Below are 25,387 nucleotides of genomic sequence, written 5' to 3'. Positions count from 1 at the left end.
TGGGGAGTTTGAATGAGACTTTATAATAAAATACTATAAACGTAAAATGACCGTTCTTCTTCTTCATCTTATTATTATTATTATTATTAACAACAACAACAATAATAACATAAAACTGATTAATTAAAACTTAAAGCAAGTTCAATTTTATAAGAGAGCTAAAAGTGATTTCATATAGATATCATTACAAGACAGAGAGTTTGGACGAGATTTTATAATAGAAATGTAAAATAACTTATTATTATTATTGCTATTGTTATTAATAATAATAACAATAACAATAACAACAATAACAGCAATAAGAATAAGAACAATACAAACGTGATTAATTAAGACTTAAAACAAGTTAAATTTTAATTGACAGCTACACTGGAGTTTGGACGAGACTTTTGAATTAAAAAATAATATTAATGTAAAATAACAGTTATTAACAACAACAATAATCTGATTAATTAAGACTTAAAACAAGATCAATTTAATTCAACAACTACACCTCCCAGCATGTCTGGCGGTGGAGCTTTATTTTGAAACGTCCTAACGGGATGTGCTTTATTATTAATATTATTAACAATAATAATAATAATAATAAACAAAACTGATTAACTAAGAATTAAAACAATACAGTTATTTAAATTTTATACAACAACTACACCTCCCAGTATGCCTAGCGGTGAGGCTTTATGTGGAAATGTCCTAACAGGATGTGCTTTATTATTGTTACTATTATTATTATTATTATTATTATTATTATTATTATTATTATTATTATTATTATTATTATTATTATTATTATTAATAACAACAACAATAACAATAATAGTAATCATGCAAAACAGATTAATTAAGAATTAAAACAAGTTAAATTTTATACACAACTACACCTCCCAGCATGCCTAACAGTGAAGCTTTATTTGGAAATGTCCTAACAGGATGTGCTTTATTTTTATTATCATTTATTGTTATTATTACTAACAACAGCAACCATAACAATAACAACAACAATACTACTACTACTACTACTCATAATAATAATAATAATAATAATAATAATAATAATAATAATAATAATAATAATAATAAACTTATTAATTAAGAATTAAAGCAAGTTACATTTTATACAATTACTACACGTCCCAGCATGCCTGGCGGTAGACCTTTATTTTGAAACGTGCTAACTGGATGTGCTCTCGTTAGCTCGTTCTGAACGTTAGCTTGGCTTTAGCCGCTCCGGACGCTCCTCCGCTGACACACTTCCATTCACACTCATCACACACGGCCTCTGTCAGCTCTCGTTCCCGTCACTCCGCAGCGTTTTTTTCGGACAAAAGAGGCTAACGACCCGCCCGCCGACACCCGGACCGCATTCAGACTCTCTTCGCCGGCCCCGCTCGGTTCCTGAACGGTCGCTAGCTCCGGTAGCAGCCGGGAGTTCGACACTTACATGACGGCTTGTTCTGTTCGCGCCTGCGGGGGAGAGCTGCTGCTTCTCGGGAGGTTTTAGGCAGTTTAGTGGGTGGATACGACCAGCTAACTAACTAGCTAACTAACTAACTAGCTGACTAACTAGCAGACTAACTAGCTGACAGGCAGCATCTCCGGTGGCGTCTCCAGCAGCAGCAGCAGCAGCAGCAGCAGACATGGCAGGAGGACGCGCCGCCGTCGGGCTGCTCGTCCTGGCCGGGTTGTTTCGCTTCCAGCCCTGCGGCTCCTTCAACCTGGACGTGGACAAACCATCCGTGTTCTCCGGACCGGAGGGGAGCTACTTCGGCTTCTCCGTGGACTTCTTCAAGCCCCAGGACAACCAGAGGTAAGATAACTAGCAGAAAACATGATGATGGAGGCTGTAAAGGTCGTCTGTCCCTTTAAACATCGTCGTCTTTACTTCATTTGTTCTCAATTTATACTACTTGTGCTCAAGTGCAGTTTTGCAATATTTGTGTTGTACTTCAGTCTTTCCATTACTTTGTATAAACACTCAGCTACATTTCAGAGGGAAAATGTTGCACTTTTTACAGCATTAATTAGTTTTAAGACTTAAATCTTACAGTTAGAACACATTATTATTATAAAACACAACATAATATTCACATTAAAACAGTGTTTGCCATTAATGCCTTGTCATTCCTTCACATTTACACACTGTCTAGCTGTATATGATCAACAAAAAGTCACGTTTTGTGACTCAAAGGTGGAAAAGTCTCATATTTTTAAAAACACAGAGCAAAAATGACAGAAAAATCATTAAAATTTATATTAAAAAATCTATTAGGATTCACTTTTCTGTCCCAATACTCCTACTACTACTACTGCTACTACTACTACTACTACTAATAATAATAATTTTATACTCAACTACATGTATTTGACAGCTTTAGTTACTTTAAAAGTTCACATTAAACAGATTATTATTATTGTAAAATACAGTATAGTGTTCATATTATACCAACATTTTCCATTTTGGCTTGTTATTCCTACACATTTAAACACTGTCTAGTTGAGTATGTTTAATCAACATCAACAAAAAACTCACATTTTCTGGCCTTAAAGACATAAAAGTCACATATTTCTCAAAATAAAGAGCAAAAATTACTAAAAAATCTTCAGAATTAATCATATCAGGACTGCTTTTCTGTCCCAATAATAATAATAATAATACTAGTAATGATAACAATAATGATAACAATAATAATAATAACTTTAATCTTCACTACCTGTATTTGACAGCTTTAGTTACTTTTGAAATTCAAAATTCACATTAAAAAACACTGTTATTATTATTATTATTATTATTATTATTATTATTATTATTATTATGAAGCACAACGTACTGTTTGTGGCCATGTCAACCAAAAACTCACATTTTCCCAAAATTCAACAACTCTTTTGTGGTTTAAAAGTGTAAAAGTCTTACATTTTAAAAAAGAAAGAGCAAAAATTACCAAAAAACTTAAAAATTATAAATTTAACATTTACACATTGTCTAGTTCTAAGCATCAACAAAAAAGTCACATTTTGTGGCTCAAAGTCATAAAAGTCTCATATTTCTCAAAACAAAGAGCAAAACTTACAGATTATTATTTAATGTAAAACACAACATAATATTTAGATTAAACCAGTGTTTCCCATTTTTTAAAACACTGTCTTGTTGTGTATGTTTTCTCTGTTGCTGCCAAAAAAGTCACATTTTGTGACCTTAGAGTCATAAAAGTCTTGTTTCTCAAAATAAAGAGCAAAAATTACTGAAAAATCTGAAAAATAAACAAAAAAATTCTATCAAGATTTGCTTTTCTGCCCCAATGATAATATTTATAATAATAATAATAATAATAATAATAATAATAATAATAATAATAATAATAATAATGATAACTTTATACTCCACTCTCTGTATTTGAAATCTTTAATTACTTTCAAAATTAAAAATTCACATTGAAAAACATTTTTATTATCATTTCACAAATTCCATCAACTCTTTTGTGGTTTAAAGGTGTAAAAATCTCATATTTTAAAAAAAAGAAGAGCGAAAATTACAAAAAAAGTGAAAAATTTAGCAAAATTTTACTATCAGGACTCTTTATTTTTCTGTCCCAATAATCTTTAGAGGGACGTGAACCTATCAAACTAAACTAGTTAACTTTTATAGCTTTTTATATAACTTTTTATTTTATGTTGTTAATAGAAAAAGTCTAAAATTGGCTCTAATTAAGGTACAACTTTGATCTAGTCCAGTCTCTCTGTTATTTTATTCAAATTTTCTACTGCATGTTAAAGGAAAATAATGCACTTTTTACTGCACTGCACTTATTTGACAGCTTTAGTTGCTTTTGAAAATCTAAATTTACATTAAAAAACACATTAATAATATAAAACACGACATACCGTTTACATTAAACCAGTGTTTACCATTTTGTCTTGTTATTCCTTCACATTTAAACACTGTTAGTTGTATATGTAGCCTCAGCTGTGGTCACATCAACAAAAAAACCCCACATTTTCTACCTTTTTTCTTGCCTGAAAATGTAAATGTGTCATATTTTCAATAAAAGGGCAACAATTAGAAACAATCTGACAAATAGAAAGACATTTTTCTGCCAAGATTCCCCTTTCCGTCTCATTTGGGAACTATTTTTATATTTGATTAATCAGACTGAGCATTTTTTTTAAACTTACCTCTTATTGAAGTACAACTTGAGTCTTTTAATTATGTCATACACATATTCTACCGCATGTTAAAAGGAAATACTACACTTTATCTCCACTACACTTATTTGACAGCTTTACTTAAAATTCAAATTTTACATTAAAAAACATCATCTTGTTATGATTTTTCAAAAATATTCTAATGTTTAATGAAAAATAAATTCAGAAAAAAAACAATCAACGATGAAAGTAATTGGCCCTAATTAAACTTTAAAGAGCTTGAATCTTTCCATTACTTTATATCAATTCTCAATAAAATATATAAATACTTTTTATTAATGTTACTAAATTAATTTATTTATTATACTGTTGTGACTTCCAACTACTACTTTCCTCATCCCTTTGTTTGTTAAGTTTATATTGGTATAAAAACAGGCTTTTGTTTCATGAAAATTCTCATTTTGTACCAAATATTGCCACTTATTATGGATTAAGTGGGTTAAACCTTTAAATTTAAGGTGTTTTTAAAGCAGTTGTTCTCTTAAACTTGCAAACTTAAAACAAAACTAAGCCATGCAAAGTGATTTAATTAAGTTACATTGAGTTGTGTGTTTACAAATTAAAAGATGTTTAAGGGTTTTTGTGCATATTTCTGCTGATTGATCACTGGCACATTTCCTGGTCTTGTTTCCTGTTGAGTTTCTGGTTAAACAGATAGCAAAACGCTGCGTCTTAAACAAAAAAACACGTCTTAATCACACAGTGACGAGCTCACAGGGTACTTTTTATGATTCATTTTAGAGTCATGCTGAATATTTGACCCGAGTACAAGAACACAACCAACATACAAAAGCTGAAGAATAGCAGGAAAAATGAAAATAAATGCCACAAGGCTGAATGTAATCCTGATTTTGTTCATGTCTAAAAAGAAACTTACTGTTTTTATTCTACTAAATCCTGTATGTAATGAGTGATATCCATCACTGGGAGTTCTATTTAATTTTTTAACTTTCTACCTGCACCAGAAATTAGTATGTATTTGGCATTTTGATCATTTGCAAGAAAACAGCAGCTGCTAATAAGCGCCACTAATTAAATGAGCACTGGAATCCGGTACTCGTATTGCCTTTCTAATAAACTCAGAGTGTATTTGTGCAGTAATATGACACCAAAACAAAAGCTGCCTGTTGAAAAATGTGTCTTAATAGAACATTTCTTCATCCAAAACAGAGCTCCAGGAGAATTTTTCACATTTGCTGCACCCAAAACTATTTTTTTTTTTGTCAGTTCCCAAACACATTATGTAAATAGTTAGAATTTAATCTAATTTGAACTCGTTCTTTTTCATATGCATGACAAAGACAGCACATTTTAGCTGATTAAAAGCACATTTTAGATTTTATTTCTGACTCCTTACTGCTTCGATTATTGGGAATAAATGTAATGTGTTGCAATTTTAGCACATCTTAGTGTTTTCCACGGGTTCAGAATTTATTTGTGATCGTGGGTTTTGCAAAATGAATTGGAAAAAAATGAGATTTCAGATTGTTTCTAGATGCTACACTTCACAGATTTTTAGTAGTTAACTTTTAGTCTCCACTCAGTGCAGCTTTGTGACCAAAAATTACTTTAAAAAGAGGAAAATAAAGCATTCTCATGTGAGATTTGACCTCAGTTGAACAGACAAACACGCTAAATGTCAGACACACTGGTGGGACTGAAATGTTTGGTCGCACTTGACACAGTTTTTGGTTGCATGTGTGACCACAACGGTTGCACTGTTGAGCCTTGCAAAACAGTCGTAGTTGGTTTTCAGTTGCACTAATATCCAGTTTCTCTGTAAAATAGCCTTATTGTGTTGCAAGCTAGTTATTCCGAATTATGTTATCACTAAATTAGAAGTTATACGAGCAGGTTTGGGGAACTTCTGTGGCAAAAGCGTTCGATTTTCCCCCACAAAAACAAGCTGATACAAGGTTAGCTATTTGAGTTATTTGTAAGCCAGTCAATGTGTTTGATATCTGTGGTGGATGTGGTTGCATCCATACAGGGGTAGCTAACTTTTAGTCTCCACTCAGTGGAATTCAGACAGCTTTGTGACCAGAAATGACTTTAGAACAAGGGTAATAGGGTGTTCTAATGAAAGATATCACCTCTATTGAACAGACAACAACTCTAAATGTCAGACACACTGGTGGGACTGAAATGTTTGGTCGTACTTGACACATTTTTGGTTGCACGTGTGACCAAAACCTTTGCACTGTTGAGTCTTGCAGTTGGTTTTCAGTTGCACTAATATCCACTGTCTGTCTGTCCGTCCGTCCGTCCGTCTGTCCGTCCGTCCGTCCGTCCGTCCGTCCGTCCGTCCGTCCGTCCGTCCATCCATCCATCCATCCAATTGTGTTGCAAGCAAATTATTCTAAATGATATTATCGGTAAACTAGAAGTTATATGGGCAGGTTTGGGAAACTTCTGTGGCAAAAGCATTCGATTTTTCACCATAAAACAAGCTAATCTGCTGCTACAAGGTTAGCTAGTTGAGTTATGTGAAAGCCAGTTAATGTCTTTGCTCTCTATGGTCACATCAGGTTACAAGTTTGGAATAATTATCAGACTTTTTGAGCCCAATCAGAACCTCTGAGTGGAGTGAAAACAGCAAAAATGTGGGCGCTGCATCGGATCAATGCCAGTAGGTGTCCTGATTGGTTGATTTGCTGTCGACTGTGCTTCCTGACAGCCTACTAAATGGCCACATAAATCAATAAAACCACCTCAGCTTGAATGAACCGTTGCCCTATAAACACAACAGGGTCGTCGCCTCTTTTGTTGTGAATCCAGTGAACGGCTCTTTCTAGATATTTTCCTCCAGCAGTTGAACTGAGCCGCTGTGAGTGAAGAATTTCTATTCTGTCGACCGTCTTCTACAGCTTCATGTTTTAGGATTTTACTGCCTGATCTACAGACAGTTGATGAATTATTTTCTAATATTCTAGATTTAGAAAGTTTGTTGTATCTGGAGCCTGATGTTTATCTGGAGTAGATTTCCAGCTGGTATGTTCAAATAGCGTTTGCTCTGGTATTCCATCAGTGTGATTAATGGTGGAGGATATTTGAGAGCTGTGTTAAAGGGGGGTTACACCAAGTTTACTTGTGAAAATGGGTTCATCAGTTATATTTTGTGCTCCTCAACCTATCAAAGTAGCAATACAGTGTCTGAAGTTGCAGGAAAAGAGAGTTTTAACTCCTGAGAAAGTCCCTGTTTGGAAAGTCTAGTGTAGGAGTAGTGCTTAGAGTGCTGAACATCGCTGATAAGACAAGTATGCTGACATGAATTTGCCAAAATTACACCATTTATCAAAGCAAGAAACTGCATGAACAGAAAAAATTGCTGCATTTTTAACTGTTCGACGGTCTTACAACTCGTGTGACTTTTAGTTTCGCTGGGGAAAACAACAAAATCTAAGCTTAAATTCCTGCTGTTTCATCAAAATCACTTTTTTCTACATGTCCCGTTTAAAATTTGTCAAAAATAAATCATTTGCATTAACCTGACTCTACATAAAACAAAAAACTGTCCACTTGTCGGTGCAACCAGTAAGACTTTACTGACTCTGCTATGACCAACAGTCACATGACAAAAATTCAGGGACTTTTCGGCTGAACTACATGCTGTGTTTTAGTAAAGCCTATTGGAGATAAGTATGGAAACGCATTTTAAATGTAAGTAGTAAAATATCTATAGTATGTAGAGTTACCATGTTTCCCCCAGTATTGATAACACCTGTGTGACACATGGGAAAAATGTTGGTAACACATTTTTTCAGCTTTTATAAGGAATAATCAAAGACATTCAACTTCAGATAATCCATCAAAATATTTTTTTTTACACATCTACACCTCATTTAAAAATTTGCCAAAAATAAGTCATCTGCGGTGACCCAATTCTAGAGAAAAGCATGGAATAATAATAATGTTAATAATAATTATAACAAGGAAGAATCAAAGAAATAATTTAGTCATTTGCTCTGCAATGATTTCTGCCGTTTTTAACTTTTTAAAACATTTTTCTGTTCCTTCTACTCCTAGTGATGGTTGTGCTTTTTCCACAGAGGTGCAGGATTTTGTATTGCAATGAAAATGAACTCACGCAGGGTAAAAATGTGTCAGAAGGAATAAATAGGAATGTAATTTTAATTAGCTTAAAGAAGCCAGTGACTATCAAGGTCCAGAGGGGCAATAAATCTGCAGCTGTGAGCAGAATTCTTTAGTTTCTTGTTTTGACAGAAGGCGCAACAAAAGAAAATCCTTTCACACAAAGACCAGTGATCAAATCATGGCCTTGGTATGCATTAAAAGCAGGAATTTGAGGAAATGTTATTCACCAAAGTGGCTGGTAACAGAGCTGAAGGACCCGTTATTATCACCTCAGTCCGATGTCCTGATGACTTGGTCTCTAAATGACCACATATGGGTCATTCCAACTCAGTTCACCAAATTTTTTAAAACATTCAAATGTCTTTTTTTTCTGTGCATGCATATGTTTTAAAGTAAAACATGTAAAATTATTGGTCACAGGCGGTATAAAAATTAAATAACAATATATCGGGTTCTCGACTTGCGTTGGAGTTCCGTTTCTACAGCTTAACATAAGTCGATTTTCTCTGTAAGTCGGAACGCCAGTGAAAATGTAAACAAAGCCATTAATTACATCACGATATCGAGCAGTTCGTTGGAAAAGTCATGTTCCGAGCATTTTATTAGATCTAATTTCACTTCCATGGAGATGACTTTCCTTTTCTTCGAAGCACTGCCATCAGAAGAGCCTGACTTATGCTTGAGAGCCATAATGAAGGGAAAAAAGTTAGAACGTAGCACAGTCCAAGGTGGCGTACAACCGGAGAACGTAAACAAAGCCGTCTTAGAGTGCCGTGTGACTACATATTCTTCTGCTCCGTTCGCCAACTAGTTCCACGTAACCAGTTCCGACGTAACGACGAAACATTGTAGGTTGAGTAAAGCCGAGGACCCCCTGTATTATAGAACTCTTCCAGTTGGAACACTATTGGAGTGGTTTCACCATCATACCTGCTCAATAATTGTCCCATATTGGCCATAAATGCAAAAAAAAAATTTCAGTATTGTTTTTCTCTTAACATTTGTCTCTGATTAACACCATACTCTATAATTTTATTATATTTTGAAATCACAGGAAAAAATTCAGCTTCTTTGGGTGAAAAATAAAGACAGAAACAAGAAACTGTGAGAGTTTTTGATCAAATTTGCACCATCATATAACTGGTTAGTGTTATTCTATCAAAGCAGGGTTGTACCATTGAAGAGCAAATGTACAAATTAATGAGTCTGTAAAATTTCAGGCCTCCAGCTGTGTTATTTCTCAAGTTATGGCTCTTCAAACATTGATCCACAGCATGATACTGCCATCACCATGCCTTGCATAAAGGGCCAGATTTTACACATAGTGAACTCAATCAATTTTCACCACTTAAAAAACAAATCAGTCAGAGTGCAGACAGTCAGGCGTGGGGCGTTTGGTGACAGACATGGCCTTTTAGTGTGAGTTGATGCCGTTGTTTCTCCTGTTATTAAACTATTTTTCCCTCTCTCCTCAGGTCAGACGTGCTGATCGGAGCTCCTCGGGCCAACATTTCGTCCTCCAACGTGGTGGAGAGAGGAGCTGTCTACAGCTGCCCGTGGAGAGCCTCCTCCAGCTGCCAGATGCTGCAGTTTGACAACACAGGTACCAGAAACTCCCATGATGCAGCTGTGGCGACGTGCTGAGAGCAGCCCAGCTTTGGCTCAGTTAATCCGTCTTAGACACCCTGCAACTGTTCCACTGAATGAACCCAGTGACCCTCAGCTGCCCCCTCCCATCTTTCTTAATGTAAATCAGCAGGAAATGTTGTGTTAGCGTTAGCAGTAAGTCGATCCAGCTCTGATACGGCTGCAGGAGAGGTTAACAGTGAAGCTGAGGTCAGTCGTATCAAGTCACCAGAGCTGTAGTTAACCAAAGAACACCTTCTGCCAATAGGTTGTTCACAGAGTAAGAAAAAGTCTGCAAGTTATCTTTAGATGAACGAAGTCGACTGAGAGTGCTCTACCTGCTAATTTTATTAGCCTAAATCAGTGTTTCTCAAGTGGTGTTGGTGGTGGGGGTGTGGGGAGGTGGATTAATCCTGGAATGCTGTTGATGCAGTACTTTCCTCGTTAGGAAAATAAAACAGGTGAATATTAAAAAGGTCGGCCAACCAGTCGACCTGGAAACGGCCTCAACAGCCGCACTTGTTTATATGCTTCATTATTTTCTGTTGTGTGTGAAGTCAGACCAGTTTAAATCGAGCATTTAAAGGCTGCTAACGATGCAGAATTTAGAATAAAAAACTGGAAAAATTGGGGCGTTGTAAAACTTTTGACCGGTAGTGTATATAATGTAACGAGAAATTTGGTTTAAATTTCTATCTTTCAGCATGAAAACTTAAAGTGTTTACTTCAATAACTGCTTCTGTAAAGACACATTTGAGCTAAAAAGTTCCTTCAGAGTTGATGGGACCGTCCTTCGCCGTGTCGGCTTCACTTCTAATCACAGACCTTTCCCAGTTTGAGGTAACAGCGTGTTATTGATGGAGTAACGAGGGTTCAGCTCAGTCTGCTGCTGCTGTCTCATGTCGGGACACATCCAGGAATGTTTGGTGGAGGTGGAGGTGTGTGGACTCGTCCGTGGACTGTTTCTGTCATCAAACTCCCTTTTTTAAAGTCTTCTGTTTTTGCACAATACCAGAATCTCCAGCCCACAGTGATAATAATAGCGTAATTAATTCATTCTGCTGCATTGTGAAAGCGAACAGGAGCAGAGAAACGCTCACCGCATCACTGTAAATATTGATTTAATGCAGCGTGTCAGTGTTTGTTGGGATGCTCCTTTGTGAAAACACACTTCTCAGGGAGATTTCTGTTTTCTGATGCAGTTTTGTCTGTGCTTTGAATAATATTGTAGAAGAATGTGAAGGATGAGAACTCTTATCAGCAATTCATGCCAACAAAAAGCAGCAGTTCAGCCTGTTTCCTGCCTGACAACAATATGTTTTGAGCCAAAAAGAAGGCAGGAGAAGAAATGATAAGCAGGATGTGTATACAGGATATAGGATAGCTGAGTTAACCAGCATTCTGACAAGTTCAAGTTGTATTTATTTTATCTTTTTGTCATTTTTGCTTGAGGAGTCCACAACCTTACACAGAGGACACCACAGGCATGATATTGCTGCAGTGGTGTTGTTTTCATCTATTCTTTGTTAGCAAAAGTGGCAAATATTAAGACAAAAAAAGCTACAAAATGCAGTATTTATGGAAGGTGTTCGGGGTTCATTCACAGCTGTGTAGAATTCTGAGCAGGACGGGTGTTTCCTTGTGTTGATCTGCGTTTTATTAACAGGTGTTTCTGAGTTTTTCTGTCCTTCTCCTTCGTATATATGATGTAGGACGGACTAACGCCGCTGAATACGATGCAGTTCAGTTGTTTTGGATTGCATTTAGGCCGATTAATTCAGCTGGTTTATTGCCAACTTATCGCCTTCTCACTGGGTGTGGACACCGTTGCCTCACGATAAAGATTTTAAATCAACTACTGCACAATGTACGACAGGTAGCATTTCAAAACACGCCTTATCCTCTAAATGAAATGCTGCAGCCTCTTTATGGTGACTACACTCAATATAATGTGACTAATGGTTTCATAATCAACCCAGACAGGGATATGAATCACTTTTTTTTAATCTATGGTTAAAATCAATTGATTGTCTTGTGTTAGTTTAGTTTGATTTCGTCTTAAATCTTCTGCAAACTTCAGTGCAAAGAAAAACCTAAAGATCCAGTGAAAAGCTGAGAGAAAACACGGAGCAGAAACACCCACGTGGGGATGATATAACTTTAAATGTTCCCTCCGGGCAGCACGGTTCATGTAGAAACCACTGACTGTTGCACCGATGATGACAATGCATTGACTTGCCCTAAAGGAGCAAATAAAGTTATCTTTGATGTGTTGGTGCAGACTCAGATTTCTTAAGCTTTGTACTACGTGTAAAGCACAACTGCTTCTGATTAAACTTTCAGAAACAAAAGCCTCGTCTGTATCCGCATTAAAAACTTTGGTGAAAATGCAGAAAAATTGAAAAAGAAGGTTTCAAAAGGTTTTTAGCATCAATAAATGCAAAATGTACCAAAGTGAAGTGGAAACAGATTTGGTTCGAAAGACAGAAAGTACGCAAAAACATCAGATTAGCACATTAATAACAGAAATTACATGTTTTCATCATGATTTTTAGATTCTCCATTGAAAGTTTGCTTTATCTGTTTCAGCTATTTTGTTGTGTTCCGTTTCTGGAATTGTTTAATTGCACCTAGCAAGAAAAATTAGCTCCATCAACCGTTTATCTAATATCTAATATTCACATAGTGGGCAAAAGTGGACAAAAATGGGCATTCATTTTTTAAAAATTTCTTAACATTTGCTTCTAATTTCCTGTACAATTGGATGAAAACTGATCTGTTGTCTGTTGTAGTTGGTTACATTAAATAAAAACTAGAGAACAGTTTGCTTTTGTCAATACTAGTTTTATTGATTCTGTTTGTTTTTTCCATTTCCTTATAAAATTTTCTAATAAAAAAAAGGAAAAATGGCAAAATTTGTGATTTAATTTACATTACCATGTGATTAAAACAGGAATAAATAGTAAAATAAATCAAATACAACATAAAAATGCAAAAATTACATAATTAAATTTAATTTAAATTTAAATAAATGAGTAAGTAAATAAATAAGTAAACAATGAAGTGAATAAATAAATAAGTAAATAAACAATTAAGTAATTGAATAAGTAAATACGACAATAAATTAGTAAGCAATTAAGTCATTAAATAAATAAACAAACCAATGAATAAACAAAAAGTGTCATTAAATGAATAAATAAATAAATGAATAAATATATAAGTAAATACGACAATAAATTGGCAAACAATTAATTAAATAAGTAAACAAATAATTAAATGAATAAGTAAATAAATAAGCAAATGCATAATAAAATAAATAAATATTAAAATAAATAATTAAGTAAATAAATAATTAAATAATTAATTAAATAAATAAATTATTAAGTAAGATACAATGAAATAAACTAAATTCAAAAAAATACATTGAAACGTATATCTGTGTTACGGCCAAAGATACATCTACTGCATGCTAGACTTGAAGGGTGCGAATACTTATGCAATCACCTATTTTACATTTTATATTTTTAATTAATTCACATTAATTTGTAGAAATCTGTTTTCACTTTGACATTAAAGAGTCTTTTAAAAATATTGAAAATTATTTTAAATTGACCATGATTCAGTGTTGGAAAGCAGTAGAAGGGCAAAACTTACAATGAGGGTAAACATAAAATATATTTACAAACAACAACAACAATAATTATAAATTCAGAAAAATTTAGAGATCATCCATCTGTTTTCTGTATCTAACTCATCCTTTTCTAAAAATTAAAAGCTTCTCTGCATCAATATTGTTTGATTATGAGCGTCTACACAGTGAAGTTGTTTATAAAACTGAAGTTGTCGTTCTTATTATACAAGTCAGGTTTTCTAAGCCCCTACAGATCATTAATCCAAGGACTAGATTTAGGTCATTTTACTACACTTTTGGCTCGTTACAGACAGAACTGAATTCTTCACATTCCCTGCGTTTGCTGCTAAATCTTCGGATTGAGTTGGACGAGACGTATTTCAGCTTCAGCGGGAACAACGCTTTGGCAGTCTGTTCTAGTGAAGAGTAAGAACATTGTGTGTGAGTCTGGTTGGTATTCTGTGGGAGACCTCAGCCTCGAAAATAGGAAGCAACAAATACACCAGAGTCTGAAAACAGCGACGCCCTGCCCCCTCCAGATACACAACACAGACATCAGTACTGTACATGCACTGGCTTTGTTTCCTTTCTGACGGAGGTCGTTCAGCAGAAAAAATGCCATTAAGTGGAAGTTTCCTCTTTTCTTGTGGGCGACTTGAAGTTACTTAAAGAGCAGTTTGTTTTCATAGGAATCCACTGATGCAAATCTGTTACTGTTTCCTCATTTTAGGCTATTATGCAGCAAATTAATTTAGCATTCATATAAAGCAACTTAACTCATTTAGAGCAACTTTAAATAATATAGAGCAACTTCAGCTATTATAGAGCAACTTTAAATAATATAGAGAACCTTAACTCATTTAGAGCAACTTTAAATAATATCGAGCAACTTTATCTAATTTTTGAGCAACTTTAAATAATATAGAGCAACTTCAGCTATTATAGAGCAACTTTAAATAATATAGAGAAACTTAACTCATTTAGAGCAACTTTAACTAATATAGAGCAACTTTTACTAATTTAGATTAATAATAATATAGATTTTATCTATATATCTAATAAGATAGATTAATAATAATTAATATAGAGCAACTGTAACTCATTTTTGAGCAACTTTAAGTAAGAGCAACTTTAACTATTATAGAGCAACTTTAAATAATATAGAGCAACGTTAACTAGTATAGAGCAACTTTAAATAATATAGAGCAACTTTAAATAATATAGAGCAACTTCAACTCATTTTTGAGCAACTTTAATTTTTGAGCAGCTTTAACTAATATAGAGCAACTTTAATATAGAGCAACTTCAACTCAGTAAGAGCAACTTTAAATAATATAGAGCAACTTTAAATAATATAGAGCAACTTTAAATAATATAGAGCAACTTGAACTAATCTAGAGCAACTTTAACTAGTTTTTGAACAACTTCAACTCATTTTTCAGCAGCTTTAACTAATATAGAGCAACTTTAGCTAATATAGAGCAACTTTAATATAGAGCAACTTTAACTCATTAAGAGCAACTTTAAATAATATAGAGCAACTTTAACTCATTTTTGAGCAACTTTTATTAATATAGAGCAACTTTAACTCATTAAGAGCAGCTTTAACTAATATAGAGCAACTTTAACTCATTAAAGTGTAAGTCAACCTTAAATAATTTTAGAGCAACTTTAACTAATATAGAGCAACTTTAACTAGCATTGACATGTCAGAAAACATGTCGTAGCTTTGGTGCAGCGGCTCTTTTGCTGTTTATTAGTTACAGGTGTGTTTGCTGATCGCCCATAAGAGTTGCATAAAACGAACGCACCTCTCTGCTGTCTAAATACTCACTGTGGCAGGTTGTGTTGATGAATTCTGTGAAAGTGTCTGCCAGCTGTGCAGTGCAGCTAGCTACCTGAGGCTAATGCTAACGATGCTAAGCTAGGATAGTCAAATGCTAACGCAGCGTCTTTCAGCAGGTCGATAATGAAGCATATCAATGATGCTCTGCTCCGATTATGAATACATTTTACTAACATTTAATAACTTTACTGGTTATTTATTGTTTAAAACTGCACGTTTTTTCTGTGTTTAATATGTTAAAACCGTTGTTGAATGGCAGTTTTTGATAATTCTTTTGTCATCGATTATCATGGTGTTTACTTTATCTATCCTTTATTATACTACTGCAGCTGAGCTGATTTTGCTGCAAACTTGAATTCTCAGTGGTTAAAAACAGTTTTACCAGTACATAGAACTAATCGATTGTTATTGTTAACATGGCCGAGGATTGGTTAAGGTAATTGCATGTTTGCTCTGCTCCCAATATAAATACCTTTGACAGTATTTTACAACATTGCAGGTTATTTACTGTTAAAAACTGCAGGCTGAATTTGCTCCAAACTTTGAGTCTCAGTTAATTAAAACAGTTTTATCAGTATATGGTCAACTGTATTTCACTCATTGTCGTTCTTTTTGTTTTGTTTGTTAAGATGCATACTAGAGGACAGTGATGTAATGTAAAATAAACCTGGAAATACTCTTTCTGAATTACCTCAGACCTATTGTACTTGTACTTATTGGCTGAGATGCATACGGCTGCATTTATGTCTTTAATAAGCTCATATGTCAGACTGTGATTTATAGCTGTAGCTCTATTACCACTGGAATACCTGCCATCATGCAGTGTGCCGTTTCAGGCCTGTTATGTCCATAAAAGGTGAATTTGTCTTACGCTGCCTCAATAAGTCTTGCAGAGCAGGATGTTTACTTTTCGGATGCATTCAGCTTGTAGCCCCACGTTTACATCTGCCCCGCTGAGGTGCCTTTGAGCAAAACACAAACCCTTTAGGCTGCGACAGAAACCAGAATCGCTCGCGGGCTTCGTTCCCTCCGGCTGTAATACTGTTAGCGAGTGGCCTAGTTGCGTTGCCTCGTGTATGTGCGTGTGTGTGTGTTTTCTAGCACAATAGAGGCCTTTGTTGTTGATTTGACCTGCATGATCGCTGGCCAAAGCTTTACTGGACCAGAGAGGAGAATTAACTGGAATTCTTCTGTGTGTGTGTTGATACGACTCTGACTCAGTGTTTTTCTGTTCTGTTCTGGCCGTCTCACCCGTGATGCACCGCTAGCTTTTGTTCCTGCCGGGGTTTTTTTATTTTACTTTTAGAAGTGTGACTCGGCCAGTCGTGGTGTGGTCTGTATTTATATGTCTGATGGGTTTACTTGGCAGCTTGTTTCAGGAAGCCTGTTGAAAAAGAGAGATGTAATTATGACCCACATTCTCTGTAGATATAAGATATACGAACATTATCACTTAGTCTGTCTGATTAAATGTTCTATGTGTCTACCTGTTCATTAGATCTCGACAACTTTTCTGCAGGTTTTAAAAGCATGTTTTCTTTAAACTATTGCCAAATTTACACCATTTATCACAGCTCGAAAGAATAAAAACACAAAGAATCATCAGACCTTTAGCTTCCTGACTGTCCTTGAACGTCACAACCAGATCTTGAAAATAACAAAAAATACAGTCTTCTTCTTCTTCTTCTTCTTCTTCTTCTTCTTCTTCTTCTTCTTCTTCTTCTTCTTCTTCTTCTTCTTCTTCTTCTTCTTCTTCTTCTTCTTCTTCTTCTTCTTCTTCTTCTTCTTCTTCTTCTTCGTCTTCTTCTTCGTCTTCTTCTTCGTCTTCTTCTTCGTCTTCTTCTTCTTCGTCTTCTTCTTCTTCGTCTTCTTCTTCTTCGTCTTCTTCGTCTTCTTCTTCTTCGTCTTCTTCTTCTTCGTCTTCTTCGTCTTCTTCTTCTTCGTCTTCTTCTTCTTCCTCTTCTTCCTCTTCTTCCTCTTCTTCTTCTTCTTCTTCTTCTTCTTCTTCTTCTTCTTCTTCTTCTTCTCGTCTGTGGCATGTTTTCTTTGATGATCGCCAAAATCTCACCGTTTATCACAGCCAGAAAGAGTTAAAACACAAAGAATCATCACACTTTTAATTTCCTGACTGTCCTGGAAAGTCACTAACCAGATTTTCTTCTTCTTCTTCTTCTTCTTCTTCTTCTTCTATGTCTGTCTGGTTAAATGTTTTATGCTTCTTCATAACCTGAAAATTCAAAAATACATTTTAAAAGCATGCTTTCTTTAACCTATCGCTAAAATTGCACAGTTTATTAAAACTAGAAAAGTAAAAACACAAAGCGTCATCAGACTTTTGACTTCCCAACTGTTGTTGAAACCCAAAATTTGTCTGCAGGTTTTAAAAGTGTGCTTTCTTTAACTGATCGCTAAAATTCCACCTTTTGTTAAAACTAGAAAGAGTAAAAGCAGAAAGAATCACCAGACTTGTAACTTCCCGTCTGTCCTTCACAGTCACTAAACAGATCTTGTGCAAAAACAAAATATACTGAGCCAAACATTGTGACTGAGAAACCATTTTTGCCTCAGCTGCAATTAAAATCACATGACAAAAATCCTGTAAGGTGAAATGCCAGTTGTGTTTACACAGAGATATAGCAGAAATAAAACATTCTTAAGCAACAAATTAAATGCAACATGGCTTAGAAGTTGTATACAGGGGAGCAAGTACCTGTAGGGTTAATAATAAAATATATTCGGCTTTCAATTAGTATATTTTTTTAAATTTATGGCTTTATGATTTTGTGAAACTGCACAAAACGTGTTAGAGAGTTTCCTCTGCTTCTAGCCAAGGTTGTGCTGTTTCCATAGAGGTGCAGGACTTTATATCACAGTTTAGAAAACAGTCCACAGTGAATAAAAAGGGTTAATTCATAACTGCACCCTCAGATTGCATCCACGCTGATTAAATTTGTTCTTTATTTAATTTAAATTACTGCGGAGCAAATTCAGTTTCCTGCTTCATCATATCTGATTGAGTGAATTCTACTTTTCCTCCAGTGCCGCCGCCATGAGTTTAACATGTGATTATGTTGAATCAAGCCTTCTTGTTCCGCTTGACATGAAATATAATCACTTTATTGGCTTTTTATCTAACCAATGTTATGCTCTGACAAAAACCTGTCAAGTTAAGTGCTACTTAGCAAATGCTAGCATGCTAACACATTAAACGTGTGGACATCGGCATTAGCATCATTAGCTTTAGAGCATCACAGAGCTGCTTCTCATGATGTTGACACATGCTAATTTCGTTGGTTGAGGCGTGAAGTCCTCCATTGACAAACATAAACAAAGAGACAGTTGTCATGGCGACAGTGCTGTTAACATGGTAACTAGCTGGCAGCGAAACACTTGCTGATTCACCAGCCATAATTGCACATTAGGGATGAAATAACTCGGGGAAACTAATCCTTTTGTGCTTTCATCCACACAGTCTGGTGAAACTGATCTCAGCTCCGTCATCCAAAGTTATTCCTGAGAATCAGAGGAAGTTAAATTTAGCAGCCACAGCCAGGGTTTGTCAGCAGGCTGGACTTCCCGCCCCCATGGAAAAATCCCAAACATTTCCTCACTGTCTGTGTGTAACATGTCAACCAGGCTGAATATTTATCCGCTAATGGTGGCTACGTTTCATCATGAATGTTAAGAAACCATGTGAAGTACAGGAAACACAGGGCTGTATGGCTGCATGTGTGATTTTCTTCTGTCTTTCTTCCAGTCCTTCCTCAAATATCCATCCCGTCTGTCCATCTGTTGTCAGATTTAGATCCTGGAGACGGTTAAAGCACCACAGGGTCATTTATAGCCTCAGCTGTGTGTCATAAGGCCGCCTGAATTCTAAGTTTATCCTCATTTCAATGGAAAGTTAGGTGAAGGGAAAAAAACATGCCACTTAAAATGATTAGAAACAATAGTCAGGCTTCCTTCATTGAACAGCTGCTGCGTGTTTTACTTTTTTAAAAGCTTTTTTTTATTGTGATTTGGCAGGAAGATTTTAACTACTTTATCATTAGATCATAAAATGATCACAAAGAGACACAAAACAGCCACAAACAGACACAAAACTAACACAGACGCAAAACTACCACAAAGAGACACAAAATGACCACAAAGAGACACAAAACGACCACAAAGAGTCACAAAATGACCACAAAGAGACACAAAATGACCACAAAGAGACACAAAAGGACCACAAAGTCACAAAATGACCACAAAGAGACACAAAACTACCACAGAGACACAAAATGACCACAGAGTCACAAAATGACCACAAAGAGACACAAAATGACCACAAAGAGACACAAAATGACCACAAAGAGACACAAAACTAACACAAAGAGATACAAAGCGACCACAAAGAGACACAAAACGACCACAAGGTGACACAAAACGACCACAAAGAGATGGCGATAATGCCCCAAGCTGCTGCAACTTTACGAAGGAGAAAGTAATTTTTTTCCTATTCAACGTGGTTTCTGAGCTAATTTTTTTGCATTTATTAACAGCTTAAAACTGAAGCACCGTTTAGATTTATTTCTCAAGGGAGAATTTCAGAATCAGAAAGGATTTATTGCCAAATAGATTTTCACACACAAGGGCTTTAAATGTTAGTGCATAACATTAATGTATAGATTAAAAAATGTTGCATGTATTAAGTGTAATGAGATAAAAACGAAGCACTGTTGTAAGTGAAATTAGCAGTGAGTGTAATGAAGGGTTTGTAAAATACAAAAAGCAAGAGAAATAGTTTAATTGTGGAGATTTTGTGCAAATTAGTCACTGGAGAATATAAATAATACATTTAAGTTTGCATCGTTTGTAATGTAACTTTGTCATTACCTGCTCTGTTATTGATTTTTAATCCCGTCAGACTTTTATTTTGGTAGTTTGAGTCTTTCATCCTGCTGTCATTGAAATTTGCCATTTCTTCTGGTCCATGTTTTTCCCCTGGATGTTCTCTGATATTTGTGTCATTTAAATGAGTGTATAACAACATTTCTGTGTTTTTCTTTGCAGATGACAGGAGGAATACTGACGGGAAACAGATGGAGTTTAAATCCAAGCAGTGGTTCGGGGCCTCGGTACGATCTGATGGAGAACACATCCTGGTAAGAAACGCACCGAAAGTTAAACCTCATGATGCATTTCCACCACAAAAAGCTTCCCAGGACATCAGTTCTTCTGCCTGCGTATCTGAACCCCGAGGACTCTGTGTTAAGCTTAAAAAAAGGTCTCTACTTAGGAGGTTTGCAGTTTGTAAAGGTTTATAAACTCCTGGATTGGTAAATGATGCTGGCATCTTCTGCAGCGTTGTCACACACCCAGCATTGGAGAGAAGAACAAATCATCCACTTGTGCAGCTTAGTTTTATCTGGACAGTACATATTGTTCTGTTCAGCACACCAGCTGTTCTCCTGTACAAGCCAGTTAGGCTGCAACATCTGGAACATTTATTTTCCTCATTTGTTGCCTCTTAAAGTCTCTGTTTTTACTGCAAACAGGTTGCTTTGCTCATAGTGGGATCAACCAATTTCAATTCTGTTTACATTACGTTCTACATCTGCAGCTCCAATTCACAACAGAAGTCATCTCAGTGCATGTTTCATTGTTATGTAGCATGGAGAAACCCAACGAATCCAACAGTTCTGCTTGAACAAGCACTTGAAGAAACTAATTTAACTACTAACATTAAGGGATCCTGTCAGTGTGTTCACAAAACTTTTCAAAAATGCAGCAAGAAATGTGCAAATGTAACATATAAGATAAGCCTTTATTAATCCCACAGTGTTACAACAGCAAAGATAGTGCAAACATTAAGGAAATGAAGTAGTACAAAATAAAAAAAATATCCCAAATAAACCAAGATATACAGAAGTACTGAATAGAAATAACATCCTTGCACATGCCAGTAGCTTTGCAGATTCTTACATAAATGGAAATATTGACATAAATATTAGCGTTGCACATAAACATCTAGAAGAACAACAGTATGTGAAAATATAATTAGGAAAACAGTAGGAGGAGATTATTATTTTAAAGTTTGCTCATGTGGTGTATTAACCATTTTAGACCTACCATTGTGCAAGTCTGCAATTTTTTGGAGTATTTTTATTGCTTTACATCAATATAACCCTTATGTCCCAAGTTTTAATAATATGTATTGACTAATGTCTTAACTACTACAATAAGTTGCTTAAAAGTGCAGTAAACCTAAAAAAAAAAGAATTTTGTTTTTTTCCACATATATTTCAAAATACAGAAATTGCACAGCTGTAGCCCTTAAATTTGTTAAAAAGTTTTACAACATCCCATGGTCCCATTTATAAAGATTTTTGTTATGTGGGCTTTATTGTGTATTTTTACAAACCTATCACTGCAATGAAATAGTGCTCTGAGACCTGGTGAATGTGTGAAATGTTTGTCTAGCTGCCTAGATTTTATATGCAAGAAGAATGATTGATCTATCTTATCTGGTTTCAAATCCACCGCCAAGCAAAAATGAATATGCAATTGTAGCGCCCGCACTACGCTGGGCTCCATAGGGTTAAACACTATAAAAACAGTAGTGTAACTGATGTCGCACTTCTGGATAGTGCACATTTCGGCACATATGTGAGAACGTAATGACTTTAAGTAGTGCAGAAATTACATACAAAGTGCAGTTATATATAAATGTGTCATTTCTGTAAATAAATACGGTAAGGTGCATAAGGTAGCAGGTGCAAAGGGGAAGATAGTTCCAGATTATGCAAATGTAAGTGAGTAGTTTAATTAAATCGACTTAAGTTACTAGTAGATACTCAGTTCCTGAAACACTTAATGTGAGTGTTTCTGTTCAGTTTTCTTAGTATTATTTATTATTCACATGAACCTCACTACCTTTAATTTTAAGGTAAAGACCCTACAATAGTAAATACTGTACCAAATTACCTTATTAATGTAGAAATTAAAGTTAATAGCCTACATAATCATACACGGAAAACCCCATGAATCTAAAGAAGAAGAACCAGGCTCAGGGAGGGCAGATGTCCGCCTTGACCGGTCGGGGTGAGGGTCAAGGGGGAAGAGAAAACGAAGCAGAGGCAACAAACAACAGAACAATAACACTAAGGAGATTGGTGGATAACATTCAGAGGCTCAGATCCTCACAGGATCTCCTGAGGCTTTTGGCCTTGCGGTGGAAACACGAGTCACAATTCTCTGGAGGAACTTTAACTTCTGGGAAAGTTCCTGGATGTGTATTTAGTGGAAAAGCACCTTAGCTGTAACTTTAGCAATCCAGCTGGAATTACTTTCCAGGGCAAACATCTAAGGAGGAACTGCTAGATAACATTAGTTTCCTCACGTCATGTTCTCTGCTTACAGTAAAATGTAGACTGAAGTTTTTGCTTGGAGTGTTTTTTACTATATGTTGAATATTTGTGTGTTTCCAGGCCTGTGCTCCCCTGTACCAGTGGTCGACCTTTGGCGTCTCTGAGCGTGAGCCGGTGGGAACCTGTTACCTCAAGAAGGGAGACAAAGTAGTCGAGTACTCGCCCTGCAGATCCTGTGAGTTCTTTTCTTTTGTTCCCCTTATATGTCTGACTTTTCTGCGGTTAATAGATAATTAATATCGAACCGTAGTAACTTCGGTTGAGAAGCTGCAACTTCAAATTTCACGCCGGTTTTACTTCAATAGTTTGTAGCATCACCGTGTAATAGAGTAAACCTGTACGTCACCTTAGCTGTCCAGCTACACTCTCACAGCTCACATACTGTTCGCTCAGGATATTATTTACAAAGTGCAAGCTATTAAAAGACACTACCTGCTCAGTAGAGAGTTATATCTCGCTAATTAACAGGATTAAACAGTTCGAGTGTCAGATATTTCCAATCAGGGGTTGGTCGAGACTAAGGCAGTACCAGAGCTACATGCATGGGAGAATCAGATGACAACACTCTAAGCCCAAAGTTTAACCACCATGTTGACTAATCAGTCCAGTCATAAAAACAAAGTGCTACCAGAAAGCTCGGTTTAACTGTGATGGCAGGAGCGTCTGAAAACATATCAATCACAAAGCTCTTTATGTTGCATAAACTAGATCCTGATTGAGTCACATTCAGGGGAATTTGTTTTTGTTTGAGTTTATCAATACTGACAAACTACAGTGGGGTAAAAGGTAAATAATTTTAAAAATGTGAATGAATGAAGAAATTAGTTCTAGGTATCGACCTATATGTTTTATTGTTTTTTAAGTCTCATACCGATGTTGATTATTGGTAATCCTGAAGGGCCGATAACCAATATTTGGGACCAATACACATTAAAGTAATGTTTTAACATCATGTGACAACAGAGAGCTTGTCATTCATATCAAGACTTCTTTATTAATAAGGGTGACTATAACTGAATATGAAAAATGAACCAGGAGTGATTAAATCAGGACGCTTTTCTCTGTTTATGTGGGATCAGCTGACAAAAATGTTTCCAGAAGGATTTAAAATTTGACAAAGATGACTTAAAATTCTGTAAAATGACTCAAAACTTTGTCAAAGTGGCTCACATTTTTTTCAGATTAGTTGAAGAATCGTCCAAATTGGCTTCAAAGGTGACAAAAACGACTCAAAGCATTTCCAGAGTGATTCAAAATTCTCCAAAATAATCAAGAACTTTTCTAGTAACTCTAAAAAATCTTTAAATTGGTTAAAAATTGTCCATACAGACTTAAAAATGGACAAAAATGGCACAGAATGTTTCCCGAGAGGCTCAGAATTCTCTAAATACTGTAAAATAGAAACAGGAATGATTAAATGAGGACGTTCACCTCTGTTTGTGTTGGATTGACTGAGATTGATCAGTTCGTCTCCTGCTGTTCTTCTCTATTATTTCAATGTTCTATCTCTTTTATTTTCCACTAAGGTCCAGATCTGAAAGTTTAATTAATTACTGTTTTCCAGATTCTGTTTCAGGTTAATTTGTGGCTGCCTTCTCACTTAGCCGCTAGCCGTTAACATAGCATTAGCCACTGTAAGAGAAGCTAATTTCCTTGTTTGTAGTTCTAGTTCAGGTTTTTCAGTCTGTGCTTGAGGCTGCATCACACCTGATTATTTTTATTTTATTTTATATGTGATCTAAAGTTGCTGTTTTATTTCTCTGTTCAGCTGCCAGCTCACCTGAAGGGCAGGGCTTCTGCCAGGCCGGCTTCAGCGCCGACTTCCTGAAGGTAGGAAACCAGCACTGATGTGGAAAACTCAACATTCACTGCTTCACCGTGGAATCAGGTCAACTCACATTCATATTAGATTAAACTTCACTCTTGTTGCAAGTATATTTTGCTAGTTGAGTAAAACAGCGGTCTCCAACAACCAGGCTGCACAGACAGAATAAAAACGTTTTATTTGTTTCTTTAGTTCCAGCGGAGTCTGCAGGGTGTTTTATTTGGAAAAAAGATTAGATCATCTTCCCGTCACTTCCATCTGTGCTTGTTTCCTGCACAAAGTAGTAGATGTAAGTGAGTAGATTAATTAAATTGAGTTAAGCTACTCATCAATACTCGGGTCCAAACAGTTAGTGTGAGTGTTTCTGTTTGGTTTTCTTCTTAGTATTTAGTATCTAAATTTAACTCACCAGCTTCGATATTAAGGTAAAGGCCCTGTAACATTATATACTGTACCAAACTACCTTACAAATTTATTAATTAAAGTTAATACCCGACAAGGATATTTGACTGGTAGAGTAAAGCAGCGGTCTCTAACCACTGGACTGTACAGAGAAAATAAGAAAGCACTCAGACAGTGCAGTTTTCCACCAAGGCTGCTCAGTCGTTTCATTTTCAATGGCTGAAATTTCGAAAAATTTTGTGCCAGAAATCACGGCAACATAGAATGTGTCCATTTAATATAGATGAACCCACAAACAAAATGATCTGGCGCTGAGCACAGGTGTGTGTTATGCATGTGTACATTATGTA

At 35.6% G+C, this 25,387-nt stretch overlaps 1 protein-coding gene across 1 annotated transcript in view; it reads left to right on the top strand.

Moving 5' to 3' along the window:
* Positions 1-1,210: 1,210 nt before the first annotated feature.
* The window catches only part of itgav (integrin, alpha V), a 66,397-nt gene continuing 42,220 nt past the window's right edge, over positions 1,211-25,387 (top strand). Inside the window, exons 1-5 of the mRNA XM_055015101.1 lie at positions 1,211-1,807; positions 9,771-9,898; positions 20,454-20,545; positions 22,871-22,985; positions 24,579-24,640. Coding sequence (XP_054871076.1) covers positions 1,638-1,807; positions 9,771-9,898; positions 20,454-20,545; positions 22,871-22,985; positions 24,579-24,640 — 567 coding nt within the window. The 5' untranslated portion in view covers positions 1,211-1,637. The remainder of the gene's footprint in view (positions 1,808-9,770; positions 9,899-20,453; positions 20,546-22,870; positions 22,986-24,578; positions 24,641-25,387) is intronic.

This window comes from Amphiprion ocellaris, chromosome 11 (genome assembly GCF_022539595.1).
Source record: "Amphiprion ocellaris isolate individual 3 ecotype Okinawa chromosome 11, ASM2253959v1, whole genome shotgun sequence".
NCBI classification, from domain to species: Eukaryota; Metazoa; Chordata; class Actinopteri; family Pomacentridae; genus Amphiprion; species Amphiprion ocellaris.
The sequence above is the reverse complement of the archived record's forward strand: the minus strand, read 5'-3'. Positions and strand labels throughout refer to the sequence as shown.